The 21,590-nt window shown below is 46.2% G+C and overlaps 1 protein-coding gene across 5 annotated transcripts in view; it reads right to left on the bottom strand.

Moving 5' to 3' along the window:
* The window catches only part of PDE7A (phosphodiesterase 7A), a 132,462-nt gene that overhangs the window by 52,676 nt on the left and 58,196 nt on the right, over positions 1–21,590 (bottom strand). For all 5 annotated transcript variants that reach the window (XM_077810201.1, XM_077810202.1, XM_077810203.1 and 2 more), the window contains one exon: positions 13,058–13,118. In XM_077810201.1, the coding sequence (XP_077666327.1) occupies positions 13,058–13,118 (61 nt within the window). The remainder of the gene's footprint in view (positions 1–13,057; positions 13,119–21,590) is intronic.

The following is a 21,590-nucleotide window of genomic DNA, read 5'->3' as shown; positions in this document are numbered from 1 at the left end:
AAACATACTGCTGGGGAGGGTTGCATGACTGCTCTTGTGACTTCCCTGTGTTTCCCCATCAGAAAGTCATTTCTCTGCGGGGAAGCAAAGAAATCTGTGGTGGACATAAATTCTGTGCATGCACAGAATTCCCCAGAAGTCGTCAAAATGTAGATTTTTCATGATTGACATAGATATCTTGGAAAGGGGAAAAGTAAAAGGTTGAGCAGAATATGGGTCATGATGTGGACCTCCTTATAAGAGTTTCCTGTGAGAAGCCAGTCACTGAGGTATGGGAAAACTGTAAATCCTCTTCTTGTCCAAGCAGCCACCGCTGAAAAAACCATGGGTGCTGTGGACAAACTGAAGGGGAGGACTCTGAGTTGGTAATGGTTTTGGTCAAAGAGGAACCTGAGGCATCGCCTGTGGGCTGAATGGATATCTGTATAAAAATATGCATCTTTCATTTTGAGAGCCATGAACCATGTGCCATTCTCTAACAAGAGAAATACTGATGCCAAGCATATTGTGGAATTTTAGTTTTTTGATAAGCTGGTTTAACTGACATAGATCAAGAAGTAAGGAGAATAGAGACTCCCTTTCCAGGGTGTTGAGGTGGAACCTTTTCTGTGGCTCCCCTGAGGAGCAGGGAGTTCACACCTCTTTTCATAAAATTGCCTCATAAGAGGAGAGGTTCCTGAAGAGCAATCGGGAAGGGGGTTTGAAGAAGGAGTAGTCAGAAACTCATTTAGAAAGCCCCCATCGGTACTCTTTAATACCCATTTGTCTGTAGCTAGGGCCCTCCAGCTTTTGACAAATTGGGTAAAGCAGCCTTCAAACATATGAATAGGGGAATGAAGAAGCAGCAATAAAGGGATGTGGATGAAACAAACTCTTTGCCAGAGGTTAGAATATGACATGGTGGTGGATGATGCAGAGGGTGGGTTCCTGCTCACTCTCTCACATTGTGGCTCCTGAGAACACTGATGATAAAAGGGCTGAAGAGGTGGGTCTTGCCCTATATCCCTATTTATGATGCTTCCTCTTGGGATGCCTAGCTGGTGAAGAATTGTTCTTGCATCTTTGAGAGAGTGGAGTGACTTCATCCATTTTCTCATGGAGCAGGTTAACAGTGTCAAAGGGCAGATCTTGGATGGAACTCTGCCTCTCTCTAGGGAAACCTGAGGATTGTTGTCATCGTTGATCCCTCGAAGTCGAGGATGATCTCTTTCACAGGTTTTATTTTTTATGGGTCCTTTGGTGACTGAGGAGTCCAATCCTTGAGCCGCAGACCCATTGGTAGATGTTGCAGGTGGTGTTGGAAGTCAGGGTTGGGCTATGATCATTGCGTGACAGCTGTCTGTCCTTTGTTTTCTGGCATTTTTCTGCTACCAGGGCAAGACGATTTTCCTCAAAAGTGGAGGTTCCTTCTCTGACAAGTCTTCTCCAGTTATCCCTATCCTGGACTACTGTCTCCCAGTGTGTGGTATTGATGCCACATCTCTTGATGTTTATCTTGAGGATGTCTTTAAAGTGTTTCTTTTGGCTTCCCCCTTTCCTTTCTCCTTTGGTGAATTAGGCATACAGCAATTGTTTTGGTTAGTGTACATCAGGCATGCACACACAGTACCTGCTCCACCTCAGCTGGTGCTTGATAATCAGGGCCTCAACACAAAAGATGTTGGCCTCTATGAGGACACTGACATTAGTGTGGTGATCCTCCCATTTTATGTTGAGGATCTTCCTAAGAAAGTGCTGGTGTTCTACGTTTTGCAGGTATTTTCTATAGGTCATCCAAGTCTCACAGCCATAGAGGAGAGTTGGGATTACCATCGCTTTATAAACTAAAAGTCTAGTGTGTGTTCTGATGTCGTGATTGTTGAACACCTGGTGAGACAGTCTGCCAAAGGCAAGGCTGGCACAGTGGATTCTGTGCTGAATCTCAAGGTCTATGTCTGCGTTCTGTGAGAAATGGCTACCAAGATAGGCAAAGTATTCTACATTTTCCACTTCTTCTCTGTCAGTATAGATCTTCCTTGCTGCGTCTGATAATTGACCAGGAACTGGCTGGTGGAGAACTTTTGATTTGACGATGTTCAGAGTCAGCCCTAGGCTTTTGTAAGCTTCAGAGAAGCAATTATGGACTGTTTGTAGATCCTCCTTTGAGTGTGCAAGTACAACACAATCATCTTCGTACTGGAGTTTGGTAACTGTTGCTGATATCACTTTAGTTCTGGCACGGAGACAATAAAGGTTGAAGAGGTTGCCGCCAGTCTGATATTGGATGCCAATGCCATGTGGGAGACAGTCTTGGGTTAATGTTTTCATAGCTGCTAAGAAAATGGAGAAAAGGGTGCGTGTCAGTACACAACCTTGTTTTACACCAGTTCAGATGAGAAAGGGCTCACAGGTAGAATCACTGCACAGGATGGACACAGTCATCTGGTCATGGAGGAGTCTTACAATGATGATAAATTTGCTTGGGCAGCTAAGCTTTGACATGATTTTCCACATAGCCTAATGGTTGCCAGAGTCAAAGTCTTTGGTCAGATCAATAAAGGTCATAATCAGCTCCTGGTGTTGTTCTTGACATCTTTCCTGGATCTGCCTGGCTGAGAAAATCATGTGGATGGTGCCTTGTGAAGCCACACTGATACTCTGGAAGTACTTCCTCTGCAAGACGGAGCAGGTGATTCAGTAAAATTCTAGCAAGAATTTTCCCTGCGATGTAGAGAAGGGAAATGCCTCGATAGTTGCCACAGTCGGCCCTATCTCCCTTTTTGAAAATGTTAACAATGTTAGCGTTATGTAATTCAGTGGGGATTTCTTCAGTGCACCAGATTTTGAGGAGCAGCAAATGAAGCTTGTTAGTCAGTGTTTCTCCCCACACTTTTAGTACTTCAGCTGGTATGCCATCAGGACCTGGTGCTTTATTGTTCTTTATTTGCTTAATTGCTTTGAGGACCTCCTCAGGTGTTGATGGGTTGGCAAGAGTTTCCAGATTGGGTGCTGAGAGATGGAGTCAATGGTGTCATCAATCACAGTCGAGTCTCAATTTAGAAACTTTTGGTAGTGTTCCTTCCAGCGCTCTTTGATAGATTAGTTATCTTTAAGAAGGGTACTACCATTTTCAGATCTCAACAGTGTGAGGCCACATGAGGTTGGTTCATACAGGGTCATTGTCTCACAAAAGAAGCTCCACATATCATGTCTGTCAGCAAATGCTTGGATTTCTTTTACTTTATCCTCCCACCATTTGTTTTTGATTTCTTGGATCCTCCTTTGAACTTCAGCTTTGAGCTGATGGAAAGAGCTCTGCTTCTGACAGGAAGATGCATAGTTTTGCGAGTCACAGAAAGCTTTTCTCTTCGGGTTCAAAGGGCTGTGATCACAACGTTGTTGTCGTCAAATTAGTTCTGATGGTGGTAGGTAGCAAGGCTAATGGATTCCTCACAAGCCTCATGGATGGTAACCACGGTTCTGTCCTCATGACAGTGGCCATAGGCATCTCCCTGGATGTGGTATCTGCCACGTCCACCACAGCTTAGAGTGAAATTTTGGCCACCAATTTGCCCTCATCCACTAAGGCCTAAAAGCAGGCTCTATTCTCCTCAGAGAGCTTGTCCTTAAACTCTAGAAATCTAGCATAACTGATAAAATCATGTTTGGCCAAGGGGGCCTAATAATTAGAGATCCTGAACTGGAGAGAGATGGAAGAGAATACCTTTCTTCAGAAAAGGCCGAGTCTCTTATGTCCCTTATCACAGGAAGGAGCCTTTGGGTGCTGATGCCTGGACCACTCTGTGGCTGCCTGCACTACAGATTGTTTGGCGGATAGTGAGAGAAAAAGAACTCTCACCCCTTGGATGGGACAAAGTAGTGCTTCTCAGCATTCTTGGAGGTGGGAACACAAGTAGTAAGGGTGTGCCAAACCATATTTGCTGGTTCCATGATGACCTAGTTGATGGGAAGGGCCACTTTGCTGTGTCCAGAGGGCTGAAGAATGTCTAGTAGGCTGTGTTGAGGCTCCTGAATTTCCTTCAGCTGGATTTGTAGCTCTGCCATTATCCTGTGCATGAGCTCTTGGTATTGTTTAAAGTCATCCAGGGGAGACGGAGAAGATGGGGTGAGCACCTCACCCAATGACAATGACGAGATTGCTCTTGGAGCCATCAGATCTGGTTCACCTTACTCCTCTGAATCCTCTGACAGGGCCAATTGCATATAGCTGGGTGATAGCAAGGAGGACTCATGCACAGATCCGAGGTATCTGGGATAGGGCTCCTACGGTCCCAGTATCGCCAATAGATGGACCCATCAGTGGAAAGGAACCCCATGGAAAAGGGTACCACCTGTCCCTTGCCAATCAGGTCTTGTGGAAGATCAGAACCCTGAACTTCTAGGGGTTCTGTCTGGGGCTGCCTGACCTCAGTGCCACAAAGTTTCCTACAGACTCATTGGAAGAGAAGGCCAGATTCCTGATCAACAGCGGCACCGACAGTAATGATGGTTGTGCTTCAAGACTGTCAGGGAGAATGGGAGAATAACTCCATTTCCTTGTGACAGACTCCTCCTCCGTTGTAACAACATCCCAGAATATAAATGGACCCAACAGACTGGTGAACTCAGACAGAGAGAGCAAAGACGTCTTCTGGGGAAACATATATCTCCATCCATCCTGAAGAATGAGGAGAGTCCATGGGTAGAGCTGGAGCCTCTCTGGTTACCATGGCTATTGGCTCACTATGGGGCTATTATCGTTATTGGTACCCTCTGGGTTCCCACAGTGGATGAAGGCACCAGGAACTGTCTATCCTCCATCTTCACCACCATCAGATCCATGCCCTCACATGCCTCTTTCTCTTGTTGAGAAGATTTAGTCAGGCCTAAGACTTCAGTGCCCATGCATGCTGGCTCTCTGAACTCTGATGGGGTCAGGAAGTGATCCCTTCTTTTCAGGATAATTTTAGACATAGATGACTTGCCTTTCCATCTAATAGAGTGCTCCTTACTCTAGTGTGAAGCGTTCTCTTTAGGCTTAACAGACCTAGCCTCCATTCCCGACCTTGTGCTCGGAGGGCTGCTACTTGCTTGTTGAGGCTGATGTACAGGGTGGGGCCCCAGCCGAAATCTGACCGAGGCTTCAGTGCCTTCTCCATGAGGTGTTTTCTGAGTCTCGACCCCCATGAGTTCTGGGGGGAAAGGAATGAGATGCTGGACTTGGCAGAAATGTAACCCTCACCCAGGCAGTAGAGGGAGTGTTGATGTTTATTGTTCACAGAAAAGGAGCTAGAGAAGGAAACAGTTTTTGAACCCTGGGCATAATCCCAAGCTTCTCAGGGGGGAAAAAATGCTATCTTTCTATGCTGCAAACTATACTATTAAAACTAAAAAACTAACTATATAGCATTCTTATAGGAGTGACGCAATAATAAGGAGCTGAGAACACCAAAAATTCTGATGCAAACTATGTGGTGGTAGGAAGAAACTGGAAAGGCTTTGGCCCACATCGCCCTTTATGACCTTGGTTGGGAACATAAGGAGAGCTACTGCATGTGTGCAAGCCAATGGACAATGCCTGCAAGAAATTCTGGACACAGGCGCATGATGCACATGCATATCCCACATATGGATACACATAGGGATCATCACTCAAAGAAGAATCATGATACCAAAAAAAGAAAATCCTCATGATTTTTAAGCAAGTTATATTACTTTTTTGGTCTGGTACCTCACTTTTGAATTCTTAGGGGGAAATTTCCCCTTTGTGTATGAGCATTTCAGAAAAAAGTCATCCTGAAATGCACAATCTGGGAAACGTCCTCTTCCTTGTCTGCTCCTGGTTGATAAGTAGGACACTTCAGTATCATCCCTTCCCCAAGCACTGATCTCAGCTCCCTCTTCCCTGTGCCCTATACCCTGTAGCCCTCTTTAGTAGGTACAAACCCCAATCTTACTGTACTTTCTATAGGCACTGCCCCATCCAGCTCCCACCTGTTAATACAGTCTCCGGCCCCCTAATTGGCTGCTGGCCCGGCCATTTCCCTGGATGCTGCCCCTGCCAAGTTCTAGGAGACTTAAGTCAAGCGGGGCTACTCCCAGAAGGTTGAATAAGAGGAAGACAATCCTGGGATACTTTCACCACCCCACCCCTTCACCTACTTAGGGCTGAACAGAGGAACAGGATGGGAAAGAGTTACCCATCAAGCTAGCACTCTCAGCACTTTCCCAGCTCCATGGGGTGCTCTTCCCATCCTAAGCCCAGGCAGCACATGCAGGAGAGCAGAGAAGTCCTGCTTCAGTTACTCCATTTTAATTCACATCATTATTTCAAGATTGAGATTTAAGAAAGTTTCTATAATGAACTTTACAAGTGTAAGACAAAACTATTCTTATATGCAAATATTTACTCTGTAATAAACCACTCAATTTTAATTAGAACAAAAAATGACAGGTGCTAAAATGTTCTGCTATATGCATACTGAATCAGGGACAATAAAAAGTACGCAATGCAAATAGACTTTACATAATATTGTTTAAAAATGACCATACAAAGGTAATTGCCACCCATTAAATCTATTTTTTCTACAAATTTAACTGAGGTACACAAAGAAGACAGTTACCTTTTCCATAACTGGTGTTCTTCGAGATGTGTTGCTCATGTCTATTCCACAATAGGTGTGTGTGCTCACCACGTGCACTGGTGTCGGAAGTTTTCCCCCCAGCAGTACCCATAGAGGAGCGCCCATAGCGACCCCGGGAGTGGTGCCTCCACGGCGTGGCATATGGAGCGCTGTACACTCCCCCCACCCTCAGTTCCTTCTTGCCAGACAACTCCAAAAGAGGGGAAGGAGGGCAGGATGTGGAATAGACATGAGCAACGTAACTCGAAGAACACTAGTTATGGAAAAGGTAACTGTCTTTTCTTCTTTGAGTGATTGCTCATGTGTGATCATTCTACCATAGGTGATTCCAAGCTATATCTATTGGAGGTGAGTAGGAGTTCACAAACTCATGGGACGGAGAACAGCCCTGCCGAACCCAGCATCTTCCCTGGTCTGGGAGACCATCACATAATGCAAGTGTGAACTGAAGACCATATGACAGACCTACAAATGTGCTGAATGGGGACATGGGCCAAAAAGGCAGCCAACGAGACTTGTGCCCTAGTCGAGTGCGCCCTCACAATTGATGGCGGAGGGATTTCCGCCAGATCATAACAGGTACGGATACACGAGGTGATCCAGTTGGAGAGCCGCTAAGTGGAGATCGACCAACCCACCATGCGTTCAGCCGAGGCAATGAATAGCTGCGAGGATTTCCTGAAAGGCTTAGACCACTCCAGGTAAAAGGCCAGAGCCTGTCTCACATCCAGCGTGTGGAGGCGGTGCTCCTCATTGGACACACGGGGCTTGGGGCAGAGGACTGGCAGGAAAATGTCCTGACCCATGTGGTAGGCGGAGGCCACCTTCAGGAGGAACGAAGAATGTGGGCGGAGCTGGACCTTATCCTTATGGAACACCGTGTACCGGGGATCGGAGGTCAGGGCCCTCAGTTCTGAGACCCACCCAGCCCACGTGTTCGCTACCAGGAAGGCTACTTTCCACGAGAGGCATGACCAGGAGCACGTAGCTAGCGACTCAAACAGGGGGCCCGTCAGCAGGGCCAGCACCAAGTTCAGATCCCACTGTGGGACAGGGGGCCTAATTTATGGGAAGAGACGATCCAATCCCTTAAGAAATCGGCCAGTCATGGCATGGGAGAACACCGTATGCTCCTGCACCGGAGGGTGGAAGGCCAATATGGCTGCCAAGTGCACCTTGACAGACGAGGGATCCAGGCCCTGGGCTCTAAGGTGAAGGAGGTAGTCCAAAATGAGCTGAATCGGGGCAGTCATGGGGGAACACCCCACTCAGCTGCCCATCGGGAAAACCAAGATCACTTTGCCAAGTAGGCTCGGCATGTGGAGGGTTGCCTGCTTTCCAAGAGGACGTGTTGAACCCCTTCCGAGCATGTCCTTTCCTCCCGGCCTAACCATTGAGCAGCCACGCTGTGAGGTGGAGTGCCGCTAGGTTGGGGAAGAGGAGGTGGCTCTGGTCCTGGGAGAGCAGGTCCAGGTGGAATGATAACGACCATAGCAGGGCGACCGCCAGGTTCGTGAGGGTCCCCTACCAATGCTGCCTGGGCCATGCTGGGGTAATCAGGAGGACGCGGACCATGTCCATCTTTATCTTTTCCAGGACCCTGCCAATCAGGGGGAACATGGGGAAGGCATAGAGAAACTGGCCTGACCAGGACAGGAGGAAGGCATCGGAGATAGCGCCCTGTCCCAGCTCCCCTCCCCACCCCTGCCCCCCTGGAGCAGAACCGGGGACAGCGACGGTTCTGCAGAGTTGTGAACAGGTTCACCTGGGGAGTTCCCCACTCTTGGAAAAGTCTGAGCGCCACCTCTGGGTGAAGAGACCACTCATGTTGAGAGGAGAAGTCCCTGCTCAAGCGGTCCGCCCACAAGTTCCGGACACTCGGTAGGTGGTAGGCCTGTAGGCAAATGTCATGGGCTATACAGCAGTCCCACAGCCTGAGGGCTTCCGGGCAGAGGATCGGGCCCTGCCTTGCCTGTTGATGTAAAACATCGAGGCCATGTTGTCCGCGAGAACCCTGACCACTCTGCCCTCCAGGTGCACGCGGAAGGCTATGCACACCAGTCAGACCGCCCTGAGCTCTTTGACGTTTATGTGGAGGGCCAGGTCCTGTGCAGACCGCAGACCTTGGGTCTGAACGTCTCCCACATGTGCTCCCCACCCTAGGTCCGATGAGTCGGACACCAGTTCCAGTGATGGCGACCCCGCGGAGTATGTTCCCCGGAGAGTACCACCATCGAAGGGAGACGATCACCAGTTCGGGCACAGTGAGGACCTCGTCCATCCTGTCTCTGGCTTGGGAGAGCACCGAGGCCAACCAGAGTTGGAGGGGCCTCATCCTGAATCTGACGTGACGAACCACGTATGTACACACCAACATGTGACCTAAGAGCTAGAGACACGCTCTGGCTGTTGTCACTGGAAACCTTGTGATTGTGACGATGAGCCCTTTCAGGGTCTCAAACCTGTCTGGTGGGAGGGAGGCTATGGCCAACATGGTGTCCAGGACCGCCCCGATAAACTCTATGCATTGTACCAGGACTAATGTGGACTTGGTGTCGTTTACCAACAGGCCCAGAGTGGTGCACGTGGACAAAAGGAGCACTACATGGTCCCGCTCCTGCGACCGGGAGCTGCCCTTGACCAGCCAGTCATCCAGATAGGGGAAGATCTGGACGTCACGACATCTGAAGTAGGCCACCACCACAGACATGTATTTACTGAATACTCTCAGAGCAGTTGACAGGCCAAATGGGAGGACCATAAATTGGTAGTGCTCCTACCCAATCGTGAAATGGAGAAAGCGCCTGTGCCCCTCGAATATGTGGATGTGGAAGTACGCGTCCTCCAGATCAAGAGCGGCGTACCAGTCCCAGGATCCAGGGAGGGAATGATGGAAGCCAGAGAGACCATGTGAAACTTGAGTTTTAACATGTACTGGTTCAGACCTCGCAGGTCCAGGATAGGCCTGAGCCTGCCTTTGGCCTTCGGGATAAGGAAATAGCGGAAGTAGTACCCCTTGCGTTTGAACTCCGCTGGCACCACTTCCATTGCTCCTAGGCCAAGGAGCTGCTCCACCTCCTGCTCAAGCAGGGCCTCGTGAGGGGGTCCTCCAGGAGGGACGGGGATGGAGGGTGGTTGGGCAGGGTAGAGGTAAACTGGAGGGTGTAGTCCTGAGAGATGGAGCTGAGGACCCAACAGTCCGAGGTCAGCCGCGACCATTCCGGGAGAAAAGCACACAACCGGTTGGAGAAGGGAAGCTTTATTGAGGGTGGATCCCTGATGAGAACTGGTAGGTTGCCCCCAGGCGTCCCATCAAAACTGCTGTTTCCCTGCCTGTTTGCCCTTGGAGGACCCAGGCTGGGGGGCAGACTGAGACTGTCTCTGCGGCCGTTTCTTATAGTCCTGCGACTTTTTTAAGGGGGCTCATTTTTAGAGTGGGTGGCCTGGGTGGGAGCCTGCTGTGACTTAAACTTAGGTCTTGCCGGAGCCAGAACAAAGAGGCCAAGAGTCTTAAGCGTAGTGCGGGAGTCCTTCAGGCCATGCAGTTTTATGTCCCTTGGTTCCTCAAACAGCCTTGCCATCAAACAGGATGTCCTGCAAGGACTCTGTGCCTCACTGGACAGCCCGGACAGCAGGAGCCATGACGCCCTTCTCGTGGACACCACAGAGGCCATGGACCGCGCCGGCGTGTCTGCTACATTCAACGCTGCATGCAAGGTTGCCCTGGCAGCTGCTGTATCCTCCTCCACCAGAGCTTTGAACTCCTTCCTGTCATGCTCCTGGAGAAAGTCCTCGAACTTGGGCAGAGAGCCCCATAGATTGAACTCATAATGGCCCAGGAGAGCCTGATGGTTCGCCACCTGTAACTGGAAGCTCGAGGACGAATACATTTTTCTCCAAAATGAATCCAGCCTCCCTGAATCTTTATTTTTCATAGTAGGGGCTGGTTGGCCCTGCCGTTCCCTGTGGTTGACCGAGTCAACCACCAGGGAGTTAGGAGCAGGATGGGTGTAAAGGTATATATGTCCTTTGGTGGGCATAAAATACTTGCGTTCTGCTCTCTTAGAGATGGGGGCCAATGAGGCCAGGGTTTGCCAGAAGGTATTTGAAATTTTTGCCACCCCTTCATGGAGTGACAAGGCCACCCTGCCCGGTTCTGAGGCAGACAGGACGTTAAAAAGGGAGTCCGAAGACTCCTCCACCTCCTCTGCCTGAAGCTTGATATTTGATGCCACCCTTTTCAATAGCTCCTGGTGGACTTTTGAGTCCTCCTGCGGGACAGAGGGGCTGTAATCGCCTCATCAGGGAAGGGCGAGGAGGCAGGCGCAGTACTCTGCGCATTCACCAGCACTGGAGGATCCACCCCCTGGTTGCTCTCCAGGCATGGCGCCGAAGATGCATGTCCCACCGACTCCTTCCTTGGAGGTCGGGAGAGGGAGGCCGACGGCCATTCGGAAGCTCCGGCCACGGAGCAAGCCCCCACCGGGGGCGTCCAGGGCCACGGTGCCCACTGGTACCACTGTGCCAGCCACGGGGCCCGGTGCCACTGCACCTGCTGAGCAGGCTGTTCAGCCTGGCTGGCCTGACCCGACCCATCTATGGACAACTATGAAGGGAGGCCAGGCTGACATCCGACCTGCCGCTGTCCCTGGACTGGGAGGAGTGGCAGCGCCTGGAGCAGTGCCGACCACGAGATCGCGACCCCGACGTGGAGGAATGGTACCACTGGTCACAGCTGCTCCGTGATCGGCTCCAGAAGGCAGATCCGCGCCGGAGAGGGGCCAGCGATTGACGCCCGGGGCTGTGGGAGCGGTGCCGTGGCGGGGTCCTGGAGCGAGACAACGAACAAGAACGGCATCGAAGTTCACGTCGCGACTGGCTACGATAGCCCTTCTGAGACGAGGACCTTCAGTGACGGCTGCCTGTGTCCCGTCATTATCTGCTCCTTGAGGCGGAGCGGGGTCTGGAGTCTGTGTCAGACGGAACCCAGCCAGACAACCTGGTGGGGGTCGATGGTGACCTGCGTGGACTACGCGCAGGATGGTCTCTGAATGGCGATGGGAACATTCCCTCGACCGAGAGCGGTACCAAGTCGGGGGCGACTGCGGAGATCCCAGTGGCGGCTTGCCTCTGGACCGCGGGGCCAACATTGGCGGTGCTCCTAGTACCGGCATGGACATAACGTCCCGGGCAGCGTGCAGGGCCTCTGGAGTGGAGGGCATCCGGACATCCGAGGAAGCCTGCTCCGAATGGGCCGGGCTACTCCGCTCGACCGGAGTTGAAGGCCTAGAAGCCGATGGGGACTGAGGACTGCCCAACATTGGTCTAGCCTCTCCACCAGTCTTGCTCCGGTGCCGCGGTGGCGAAGGCCTCTTCTTAGCCTTCTTGGCGTGCCCCATGGACAGGGAGGTGGGGAGTTGCCGTGCGCTGACACCGTGGTACCCGATGGCAACTCGGAGCGGCGCACTGGAGTCGGGGTCAAAGCTGACTCCAGCAGGATGGCCCGGAGCCTAATGTCTCTCTCTCTCTCTCTCTCTCTCTCTCTCTCTCTCTCTCTCTCTCTCAGGGAAGAGGTTGGAATGGGGGCAGGGAAGGGGTGGGAAGAGGTGGGGCCTCCTGGAAGGCGTGGAGTGGGGGCGGGGCTGGGACAGCGTGGGGGGAGGGTCAGTGGTGTGGCCCTCAGGCCAATGTACTAGCCCTCATGTGGCCCTCGTGGTCATTTAAATTTGAGACCCCTGAACTAAACTAAACTAAAACTAATCAAACTACTAACTACACGTACCATACACTGAACGAACAAGAGTTCTGGGGACAAGTTGCAGCAAAGCTGGAGCAGAGCAGTTCCGAAGCACCTTCACTGGCGACAAGAAGGAACTGAGGGTTGGGGGAGCACGCAGCGCCCCTTATGCCGCGCCATGGAGGCGTCACTCCAGGGGTTGCTGGGGCGCTCCTCTACGGGTACTGCTGGGGGAAAAACTTCCAACACTGGTGCACATGGCGAGCACACACACCTACTGTGGAATACACATGAGCAATCACTCGAAGAAGAACATACACCCATGCAAACCTGTAAGATTACTCTCCTGTTCAATATTTTTCCTTAAATCCAAAACTAATGAGGAAACACTGCCTTTGGTATCTTAATAAATTTTGTGACAGTAACCATGGTTTCCTTATATATATATATATATATATCTTTACAGCACTTTGCACAATGGGGCCTCAATCCCAAATACAATATTTGGATGGAATAATCTTTTTGCAGTAGTTACTAAATGGCAAAATAAATTGACTAAAATAGTGACAGCAGAAAAAAGGACTAACTGAAAAGTTTTAAAATATTTATAAATTATGCTACAGTTCACCACAACCATTTTAAAGCAAACAGTCACAAAAATAGATCAGTGCTGCTTTACAGAAGTTGCCATGCTTACCTAGCATACGAATGTACAATGCAGTTTGATCAGAGCTGTCATAGGAAATTGCTCCACGTCTCTGTAAAAAATAAAGACAAACATCAATCTATTTTATGGATATTAATTAGTCTGATCCTTAAGTTGCTTCTCTTTTGAAGAACCATGGTCAACTTAATCTTTTAAAATTGACTAATTTAAAAAAAAATTCAGTTTTTGACAGTGCATCCTAATTTTATCCTAGCAAGAGCAGAGAAGTGCCAAGAGAAGAAGAGAACTAGTAACAGAGAAGCCAGGAAAGGAGAACTGCTAGCAAAGGGTCTTATACAGTGGTTCCCAAACTTTTGACGTCACACCCCCCATCTGCACCTCTGCCCTGCCCCTCCCGTGAGCCACTGTCGGAAGTCACAAACAGAGTCACGCTGGCAGCCGGGGCCATGGCTGGGTGCAGAGCCATGGCCATATGCAGGACCGGAGCAGAGTTGGGGATAGGGACGGAGCAGAGCTTGGAATGGGGAGGGGCTAGGTGACGCTCCCCTCCCACCAGCCCCCATGGAGACTGGCCGGGGCCCCACTGAACTGCCCGAACCTTCCTCCACATCCCTCCTTAACGGGGTGCACCCCACAGTTTGGGAACCATTGGTCTATGAGGAGTGCTCAATTTCCGCCCCCCCTTCCACTCCTTCTCCAGCTGCCTCACAAAATCATGTAGCATTGTATATCAGTGATGAGGTAGAATGTAAAGAAATAAGAAGCGATGGAATGGATAAGACAGAGTCCGTCTGGGCAAAAAATAAACCAGGGAAGAAAACTACTAGAGCCTCCCCTGGGACAGTGCTTGGAGTGTGCTATAGACCGCCGGGATCTAATTTGGATATGGATAGAGCCCTCTTTAAGGTTTTTAATAAAGTAAATACTAATGGAAACTGCGTGACCATGGGAGACTTTAACTTCCCAAATATAGACTGGAGGACAAGTGCTAGTAATAATAATAGGGCTCAGATTTTCCTAGATGCGATAGCTGATGGATTCCTTCATCACATAGTTGCTGAACCGACTAGAGAGGATGCCATTTTAGATTTGGTTTTGGTGAGTAGTGAGGACCTCCATAGAAGAAATGGTTGTAGGAGACAATCTTGGTTCAAGTGATCATGAGCTAATTCAGTTCAAACTGAACGGAAGGATTAACAAAAATAAATCTGCAACTAGGGTTTTTGATTTCAAAAGGGCTGACTTTCAAAAATTAAGGAAATTAGTTAGGGAAGTGGATTGGACTGAAGAACTTATGGATCTAAAGGCAGAGGAGGCCTGGGATTACTTTAAATCAAAGCTGCAGAAGCTATCGGAAGCCTGCATCCCAAGAAAGGGGAAAAAATGCATAGGCAGGAGTTGTAGACCAAGCTGGATGAGCAAGCATCTCGGACAGGTGATTAAGAAAAAGCAGAAAGCATACAGGGAGTGGAAGATGGGAGGGATCAGCAAGGAAAGCTACCTTATTGAGGTCAGAACATGCAGGGATAAAGTGAGACAGGCTAAAAGTCAAATAGAGTTGGACCTTGCAAAGGGAATTAAACCAATAGTAAAAAGTTCTATAGTCATATAAATAAGAAAAAACAAAGAAAGAAGAAGTGGGACCGCTAAACACTGAGGATACAGTGGCGGTCAAGGATAATCTAGGCATGGCCCAATATCTAAACAAATACTTTGCCTCAGTCTTTAATAAGGCTAAAGAGAATCTCAGGGATAATTGTAGCATGACAAATGAGAATGAGGATATGGAGGCAGATATTACCATATCTGAGGCAGAAGCGAAACTCAAACAGCTTAATGGGACTAAATTGGGGGGCCCAGATAATCTTCATCCAAGAATATTAAAGGAATTGGCACATGAAATTGCAAGCCCATTAGCAAGAATTTTTAATGAAGCTGTAAACTCAGGGGTTGTACCGTATGATTGGAGAATTGCTAACATAGTTCCTATTTTTAAGAAAGGAAAAAAAAAAAGTGATCCAGGTAACTACAGGCCTGTTAGTTTGACATCTGTAGTATGCAAGGTCTTGGAAAAAATTTTGAAGGAGAAGGTAGTTAAGGACATTGAGGTTAATGGTAAATGGGACAAAATACAACATGGTTTTACAAAAGGTAGATCGTGCCAAACCAACCTGATCTCCTTCTTTGAGAAAGTAACAGATTTTTTAGACAAAGGAAACGCAGTGGATCTAATTTACCTAGATTTCAGTAAGGCGTTTGATACCGTGCCACATGGGGAATTATTAGTTAAATTGGAAAAGATGGGGATCAATAGGAAAATTGAAAGGTGGATAAGGAAATGGTTAACAGGGAGATTACAACTGGTCCTACTGAAAGGTGAACTGTCAAGCTGGAGGGAGGTTACCAGTGGAGTTCCTCATGGATCAGTTTTGGGACCAATTTTACTTAATCTTTTTATTACTGACCTCGGCACAAAAAGTGGGAGTGTGCTAATAAAGTTTGAGGATGATACAAAGCTGGAAGGTATTGCCAATTTAGAGAGAGACCGAGATATCATACAGGAAGATTCGGATGACCTTGTAAACTGGAGTAATAGTAATAGGATGAAATTTAATAGTGAGAAGTGTAAGGTTATGCATTTAGAGATTAATAACAAGAATTTTTGTTATAAGCTGGGGACGCATCAATTAGAAGTAACGGAGGAGGAGAAGGACCTTGGAGTATTGTGGCACCTTAGAGACTAACAAATTTATTTGAGCATCTCTATTTGTTAGTCTCTAAGGTGCCACAAGTACTCCTTTTCTTTTTGCGAATACAGACTAACACGGCTGCTGCTCTGAAACTTGGAGTATTGGTTGATCAGAGGATGACTATGAGCCGCCAATGTGATATGGCCGTGAAAAAAGCTAATGCGGTCTTGGGATGCATCAGGCGAGGTATTTCCAGGAGAGATAAGGAGGTTTTAGTACCATTATACAAGGCACTGGTGAGACCTCACCTGGAATACTGTGTGCAGTTCTGGTCTCCCATGTTTAAGAGGATGAATTCAAACTGGAACAGGTACAGAGAAGGGCTACTAGGATGATCCAAAGAATGGAAAACCTATCTTATGAAAGGAGACTCAAGGAGCTTGGCTTGTTTAGCCCAACTAAAAGAAGGTTGAGGGGAGATATGATTGCTCTCTATAAATATATCAGAGGGATAAATACCGGAGAGGGAGATGAATTATTTAAGCTCACTACCAATGTGGACACAAGAACAAACGGATATAAACTGGTCATTGGGAAGTTTAGACTTGAAATTAGACGAAGGTTTCTAACCATCAGAGGAGTGAAGTTTTGGAATAGCCTTCCAAGGGAAGCAGTGGGGGCAAAAGACCTATCTGGCTTTAAGATTAAACTCGGTAAGTTTATGGAGGAGATGGTATGATGGGATAACATGATTTTGGCAATTAATTAATCTTTAAATATTCATGGTAAATAGGCCCAATGGCCTGTGATGGGATGTTAGATGGGGTGGGATCTGAGTTACTACAGAGAATTCTTTCCTGGATATCTGGCTGGTGAATCTTGTCCATATGCTCAGGGTTTAGCTGATGGCCATATTTGGGGTCGGGAAGGAATTTCCTCCAGGGCAGATTGGAAGCGGCCCTGGAGGTTTTTCGCCTTCCCCTGCAGCATGAGGCACGGGTCACTTGTTGAAGGATTCTCTGCACCTTGAAGTCTTTAAACCACAATTTGAGGACTTCAATAGCTTAGACATAGGTGAGAGGTTTTTCGCAGGAGTAGGTCGGTGAGATTCTGTGGCCTGCGTTGTGCAGGAGGTCAGACTAGATGATCATAATGGTCCCTTCTGGCCTTAATATCTATGAATCTATGCCCTCCCTCCCCACTAGTACAACAAAAATAAGGAAAAATTGACACATGCAAAACTATGGTTATGTGGAGTTACAGGCTGCAGATACCTCAGCAGTGGCCTGTGCTCCTCATACTCATCTAGAATGTTAAAGCTTAGTTCACAGAACAAACATTTGCACTTCCTGCTTTTCTATTTTTCTTGTAACTAGAGGCAAATAACAGATTTTTAAGTTCACTGCAATTCTGAAAAGTTTAAAAAAAATCATTTTGGGCCAGACAGAAAATTAAAGTGTGAAATTTTCAGCAAATCAAAGAAAAACATCATTATGGGTCAAACAAAATATTCTGTTCAACCCAACACTAAACATTTCATTTCAATTTCCTGATTTTTTAAATGCAAAATTAAAGGTAATTTCAAAATGAAAAGTCATTGTATACCAAAAAACAAAACAAAAAAATCAAAATGTTTTATTTAGAAAGTGTCAAAAAAGTTTCAATTTTTTAGAATATTGTGTTTTGTCCCCAAATGAACAATTCTGCAAAGCTAACACAATTCACAAAATGTTTATACATGGCTGAATCTGCAATTTTTTTTTATCAAAAATGTCTTGCCTGAAAAATTCTGCCCAGCTCTATTTGTTCCAGAAATTTCTAATGAGGATATTTTTAATTACATATTTCCTGGGTTTGTAATGCCAAAGTCCAGAGGATTAAATTCACATTCTGAAAGGATATAAGGAGTACAGGGCACTATGGAGCATCTGCACCCTTCATACCACATTTTTCTTTATTTGCTTATAGAGACCAGTGAAACAAAAAAATATTGCATAAAGATATTTTAAAGCACAGGAACGAGACCTGCACCACCACATATGAAGTGTCATTTATGAGCTATCAAAATGATTACTTCCTCAGGGCATTCAAAGACTCAGAGCAGGCTGTACTTCTTACCCCATAAACTTATTTCATACTGCATGCCTTGATACTCAGGGCTTGTCTTCACTATGGGGATAAGTCAACCTAAGTTACGTTACTCCAGCTACATTATTCACATACTCTGGTGTTTTCACGGTGCTGAGTTGACAGGAGACGCTCTCCGGTCGACTTCCCTTTCTCTTCTCAGAAAGTTGGAGTGCCAGAGTCGACTGGAGAGCGCTCTACCATAGATTTAGCAGGTCTTCACTAGACCCACTAAATCGATCCCTGCTGCATCGATTGCAGCAGCAGTGATCTCCCCATAGTGGAGGCCAGCCCTAAGGAATCTTCCTGCAGTTATACTGGACTTGTCCCATAATAACCAAATATTAAGATAGTATTTTTGCAATCATACAACCAAAGCAGCAGGAAATGTTGCCACTCTAAGCACTATGGACCATCCTGTATGCAGTACTTATCTGCCAGATGCAGACTGATACTAACAATAAATTGAATTTTTTTGCCAAAACTAGGCAACAAAGGTTTACGAAAATCTACAGCATACTGTATGGGAAAAATCTATCCAGTATCATAAGGGTCAAGATTACTGCACAATGTTTTTCTTAAACTGAAATGTTGGTTACAAACCAGACTCATTCATAACAGTGCAGACTAGCCTTTTTAGGCATGAGGCATCTCAAAAGCTGAATGATACTTAGAAATATTTGGTATTATGCAGAGAGAAACTCTTGCAATGGAAATACAATGAAGTAATCAATACTTTGCTGTCTCAAAACTTTTAAAGGAAAAAGAGGGTGTCTGATTATTTTGTCATCTCCATTACTGCAGCCTCCTCCTCTATCACCCTCACACCTTTCAATCTGTACAAGATGCAGCCATAAGAACCACTTACCTCATGGGCATTGTAAACAATTCTAGCCCTTATTCAAATCCCTTCACTCTTCCCCTTACCTTCAACATCAAATTTAAATGTTGTAGCTTTCAATGTTCTTCACAATCTAGCTCCTGCCTACTTCTCTACTCTTTTTGCTCCTCCCTCTGTCCCTTTCAGGTGTTTTGACAATTCTCATTCCTGGGCCTTTTTTGTTATGCGTTCCTAGTACTGCCAGCTCTTACAATTTTTGGTATTTAAAAAGTTCTCATGAATTTCTGATTTCTTCATTCAAGAATATGTTTTCCCTTGTCCACAATGCAGCTCTTACAATTTTTGGTATTTAAAGAATTCTCATGAATTTCTGATTTCTTCATTCAAGAATATGTTTTCCCTTGTCCACAATGCTTAGAATCTTCCTTTACTATCAATGAAACCGAAGCCTCAGGCTGTCCTCTCCCTTTACCTTTTGCAGATGAGAGTGAGGCTGCCCCAGCATAGATGGATATCATCATTCACTGAAGTCTGACGGTCCTCAGGGAAGATGGTGTCTCCTTACCATATGAGGGCCAGCAGCAACCATAAGACGGGGATATGACTAGGATGAGATGACAAGCAGCACAACCAAGGCAGCATAGTGCTAGGAAATGGGTTAGGAAACTGAGGTGCAGCAGACAGAGGCATGGGGCTGAGGATATAGACTTGATCTGTCTTTGTGTATGGCCCTTTATCAGGGAGAGGGAGGGTACTGGGGCAGCAGGATGCAAGGAAGGGGGAAAACTGGGAACTGGTATTGCTGTGCCCCAGGTAGAGAAGACATCTGCCTCCCACTACTCCAAAAGTATAGCTGCTGAGTCAAAACAGTAAAAGGAAATATATGGGAGTTCCCCTATCTCAGCAGAGAGAAGAGGGTAAGTGGAGTCTCCATCTGAATAGCCAGAGACAGCTGTTCATTTAGGGTTGACTTTTCAACCTGAAATTATCACATACACATTGCCAAAGGAATGAAGGGGAATTAAAAAGTCAAAAGACAGACTAAACATGTGATTTAATTTTTTCTTTTTAACTCATGACTTTAGGGGCCAATCTCAATTTTTGAAGGTTTGACTTATAGTTTTTTGCTCTATTGAGGGGCTCTGACTCACAATTCTTGATCTCTTCAAGTTTCCAATACTGCTAATCTATCTTCTTAGGGAGGTGTAAAAAAAGGAACAGAATGGCAGCTTCCCATACCCTAGGGGACTGCAGGCAGTAAGACAAGTTTCCTCCAACCTTGGAACAGTGAGGCCTACACCTACACACCCATACATTTAAGGTTCAATTTTGACAGATTACACAAACTGGAGGTAGGTAGTTCTTCCCCTGGAACTATAAAAATACCAGAAAGCATGCAAAACACTTTAAAACAAATCTTGACTTTTTCAAGCCACTTGTAATGTTTAGGGTTGACAATACCCTCTCCGCCAAGTCATTCCTTTACAAGTACTTCTGCCAAAAGGAATATAAAACACTAGCCCCTCCCCCTACAGATATGTTAACAATGTAGACTGAAGACCGTCCTAAAGCAAGACCCATGCATTAGTTGTGCTATTCAATCAATGCTTTTCTCTACATCCCATCAAACATTTGTACATTACAATCCAATGAGACAAACTCTTCAGGCAGGGTCTTTGTCTTCTCACCTGCCTCAATGCCAACATTGCTGGCACTATGCAAACATATATCAAACCAACATTTCTGGAGGCAATATCAGCAGTTCTTACTGTGTGTGGGTGGTGTATGTGTAAATCGGTATTTAACTACCATAATAGGAACCTTAAAAAAAATCAAAGGAATAATCTGTTAAATTGGAAAAGGGAAAAAATTACCTCTGTTCAAACTAACAGTCTTATTTATTGCAAATATGGGAAGACCAAAAGTCTAATAACATAATTATGTTTACCAGTAGGATCAAGTTTGTTTACTTTCTCCACTTGCATCATTGAATTGTTAGACTCCAAGGCCAGAGTTTATATTTATTGAATTTAACTTGCCTTCTTTTTCAAGTGAAAAACAAACTTATTCCTTTCATTTTCAGGTCAGAAAAGGATTTCCCCAGAAGCACATTTCATCTTTATTATAGTAGTGCCCAGAGACCCCCAAATCATGGTTAGGTTCCAATAACGCTAAATATTGTAAAGAATGCCTAGAAGGAAAATATGCCATGCAGTCTTTACGTGCTAGGTGTCTAGCTTAACTTTAATTTTGTTTTTCCTTGGAAAACTATAAACTCAGGTAGAGACATATTCCCCAATATGGGTTTATACAGCACTTAGCACAATGAGGATCCAATCCTGATTAGAGCTTTGGACACTTCTACAATGCAAACCCCAACAACACACATAAACAGCAATAGCATGCCCAGATGAAAGTGATTTCTAAGAAAGAAAATAACTTGTTAAAAAGTTTAATGTTAAATTTGCTTACATTTGAAATCCATAGATTCCAATGTTTCATTTCAAGAATTATCGTTAAAAATTTAAATGTAATTCAATATAAAGTAACCTTAATTAGAACTTATTTTAGCTATGATTGTAACAGAATTTACTTTCAGGATCAAGTGACTACTACTCAGTCATGAAGACCAATCTGTAATTTTTTCTTGAACAGTTTAATGAAAACAATTTTTCCTCAAATTCTGAGATTTCTATAATCAGCTTTAAGACTATTTTTTAAACAACTTCAGAGAATTGAGTTTTTCAAATTCATCCTGAAGCTCTAAGGTTTGAATTTTAGTTCTGAAATACTGCCACTTGCTGGCTAAGATATCCCTAGGCAGCATTAGATTTATATATGAATCAGACAACTATATTTGCACTGGAGTGCACTTAGTGCAGGTAAGGACAGTCAGATGCAAGAA

The sequence above is a fragment of the Eretmochelys imbricata genome, chromosome 2 (assembly GCF_965152235.1).
Source record: "Eretmochelys imbricata isolate rEreImb1 chromosome 2, rEreImb1.hap1, whole genome shotgun sequence".
In the NCBI taxonomy this organism is placed as follows: Eukaryota; Metazoa; Chordata; order Testudines; family Cheloniidae; genus Eretmochelys; species Eretmochelys imbricata.
The sequence above is the reverse complement of the archived record's forward strand: the minus strand, read 5'-3'. Positions and strand labels throughout refer to the sequence as shown.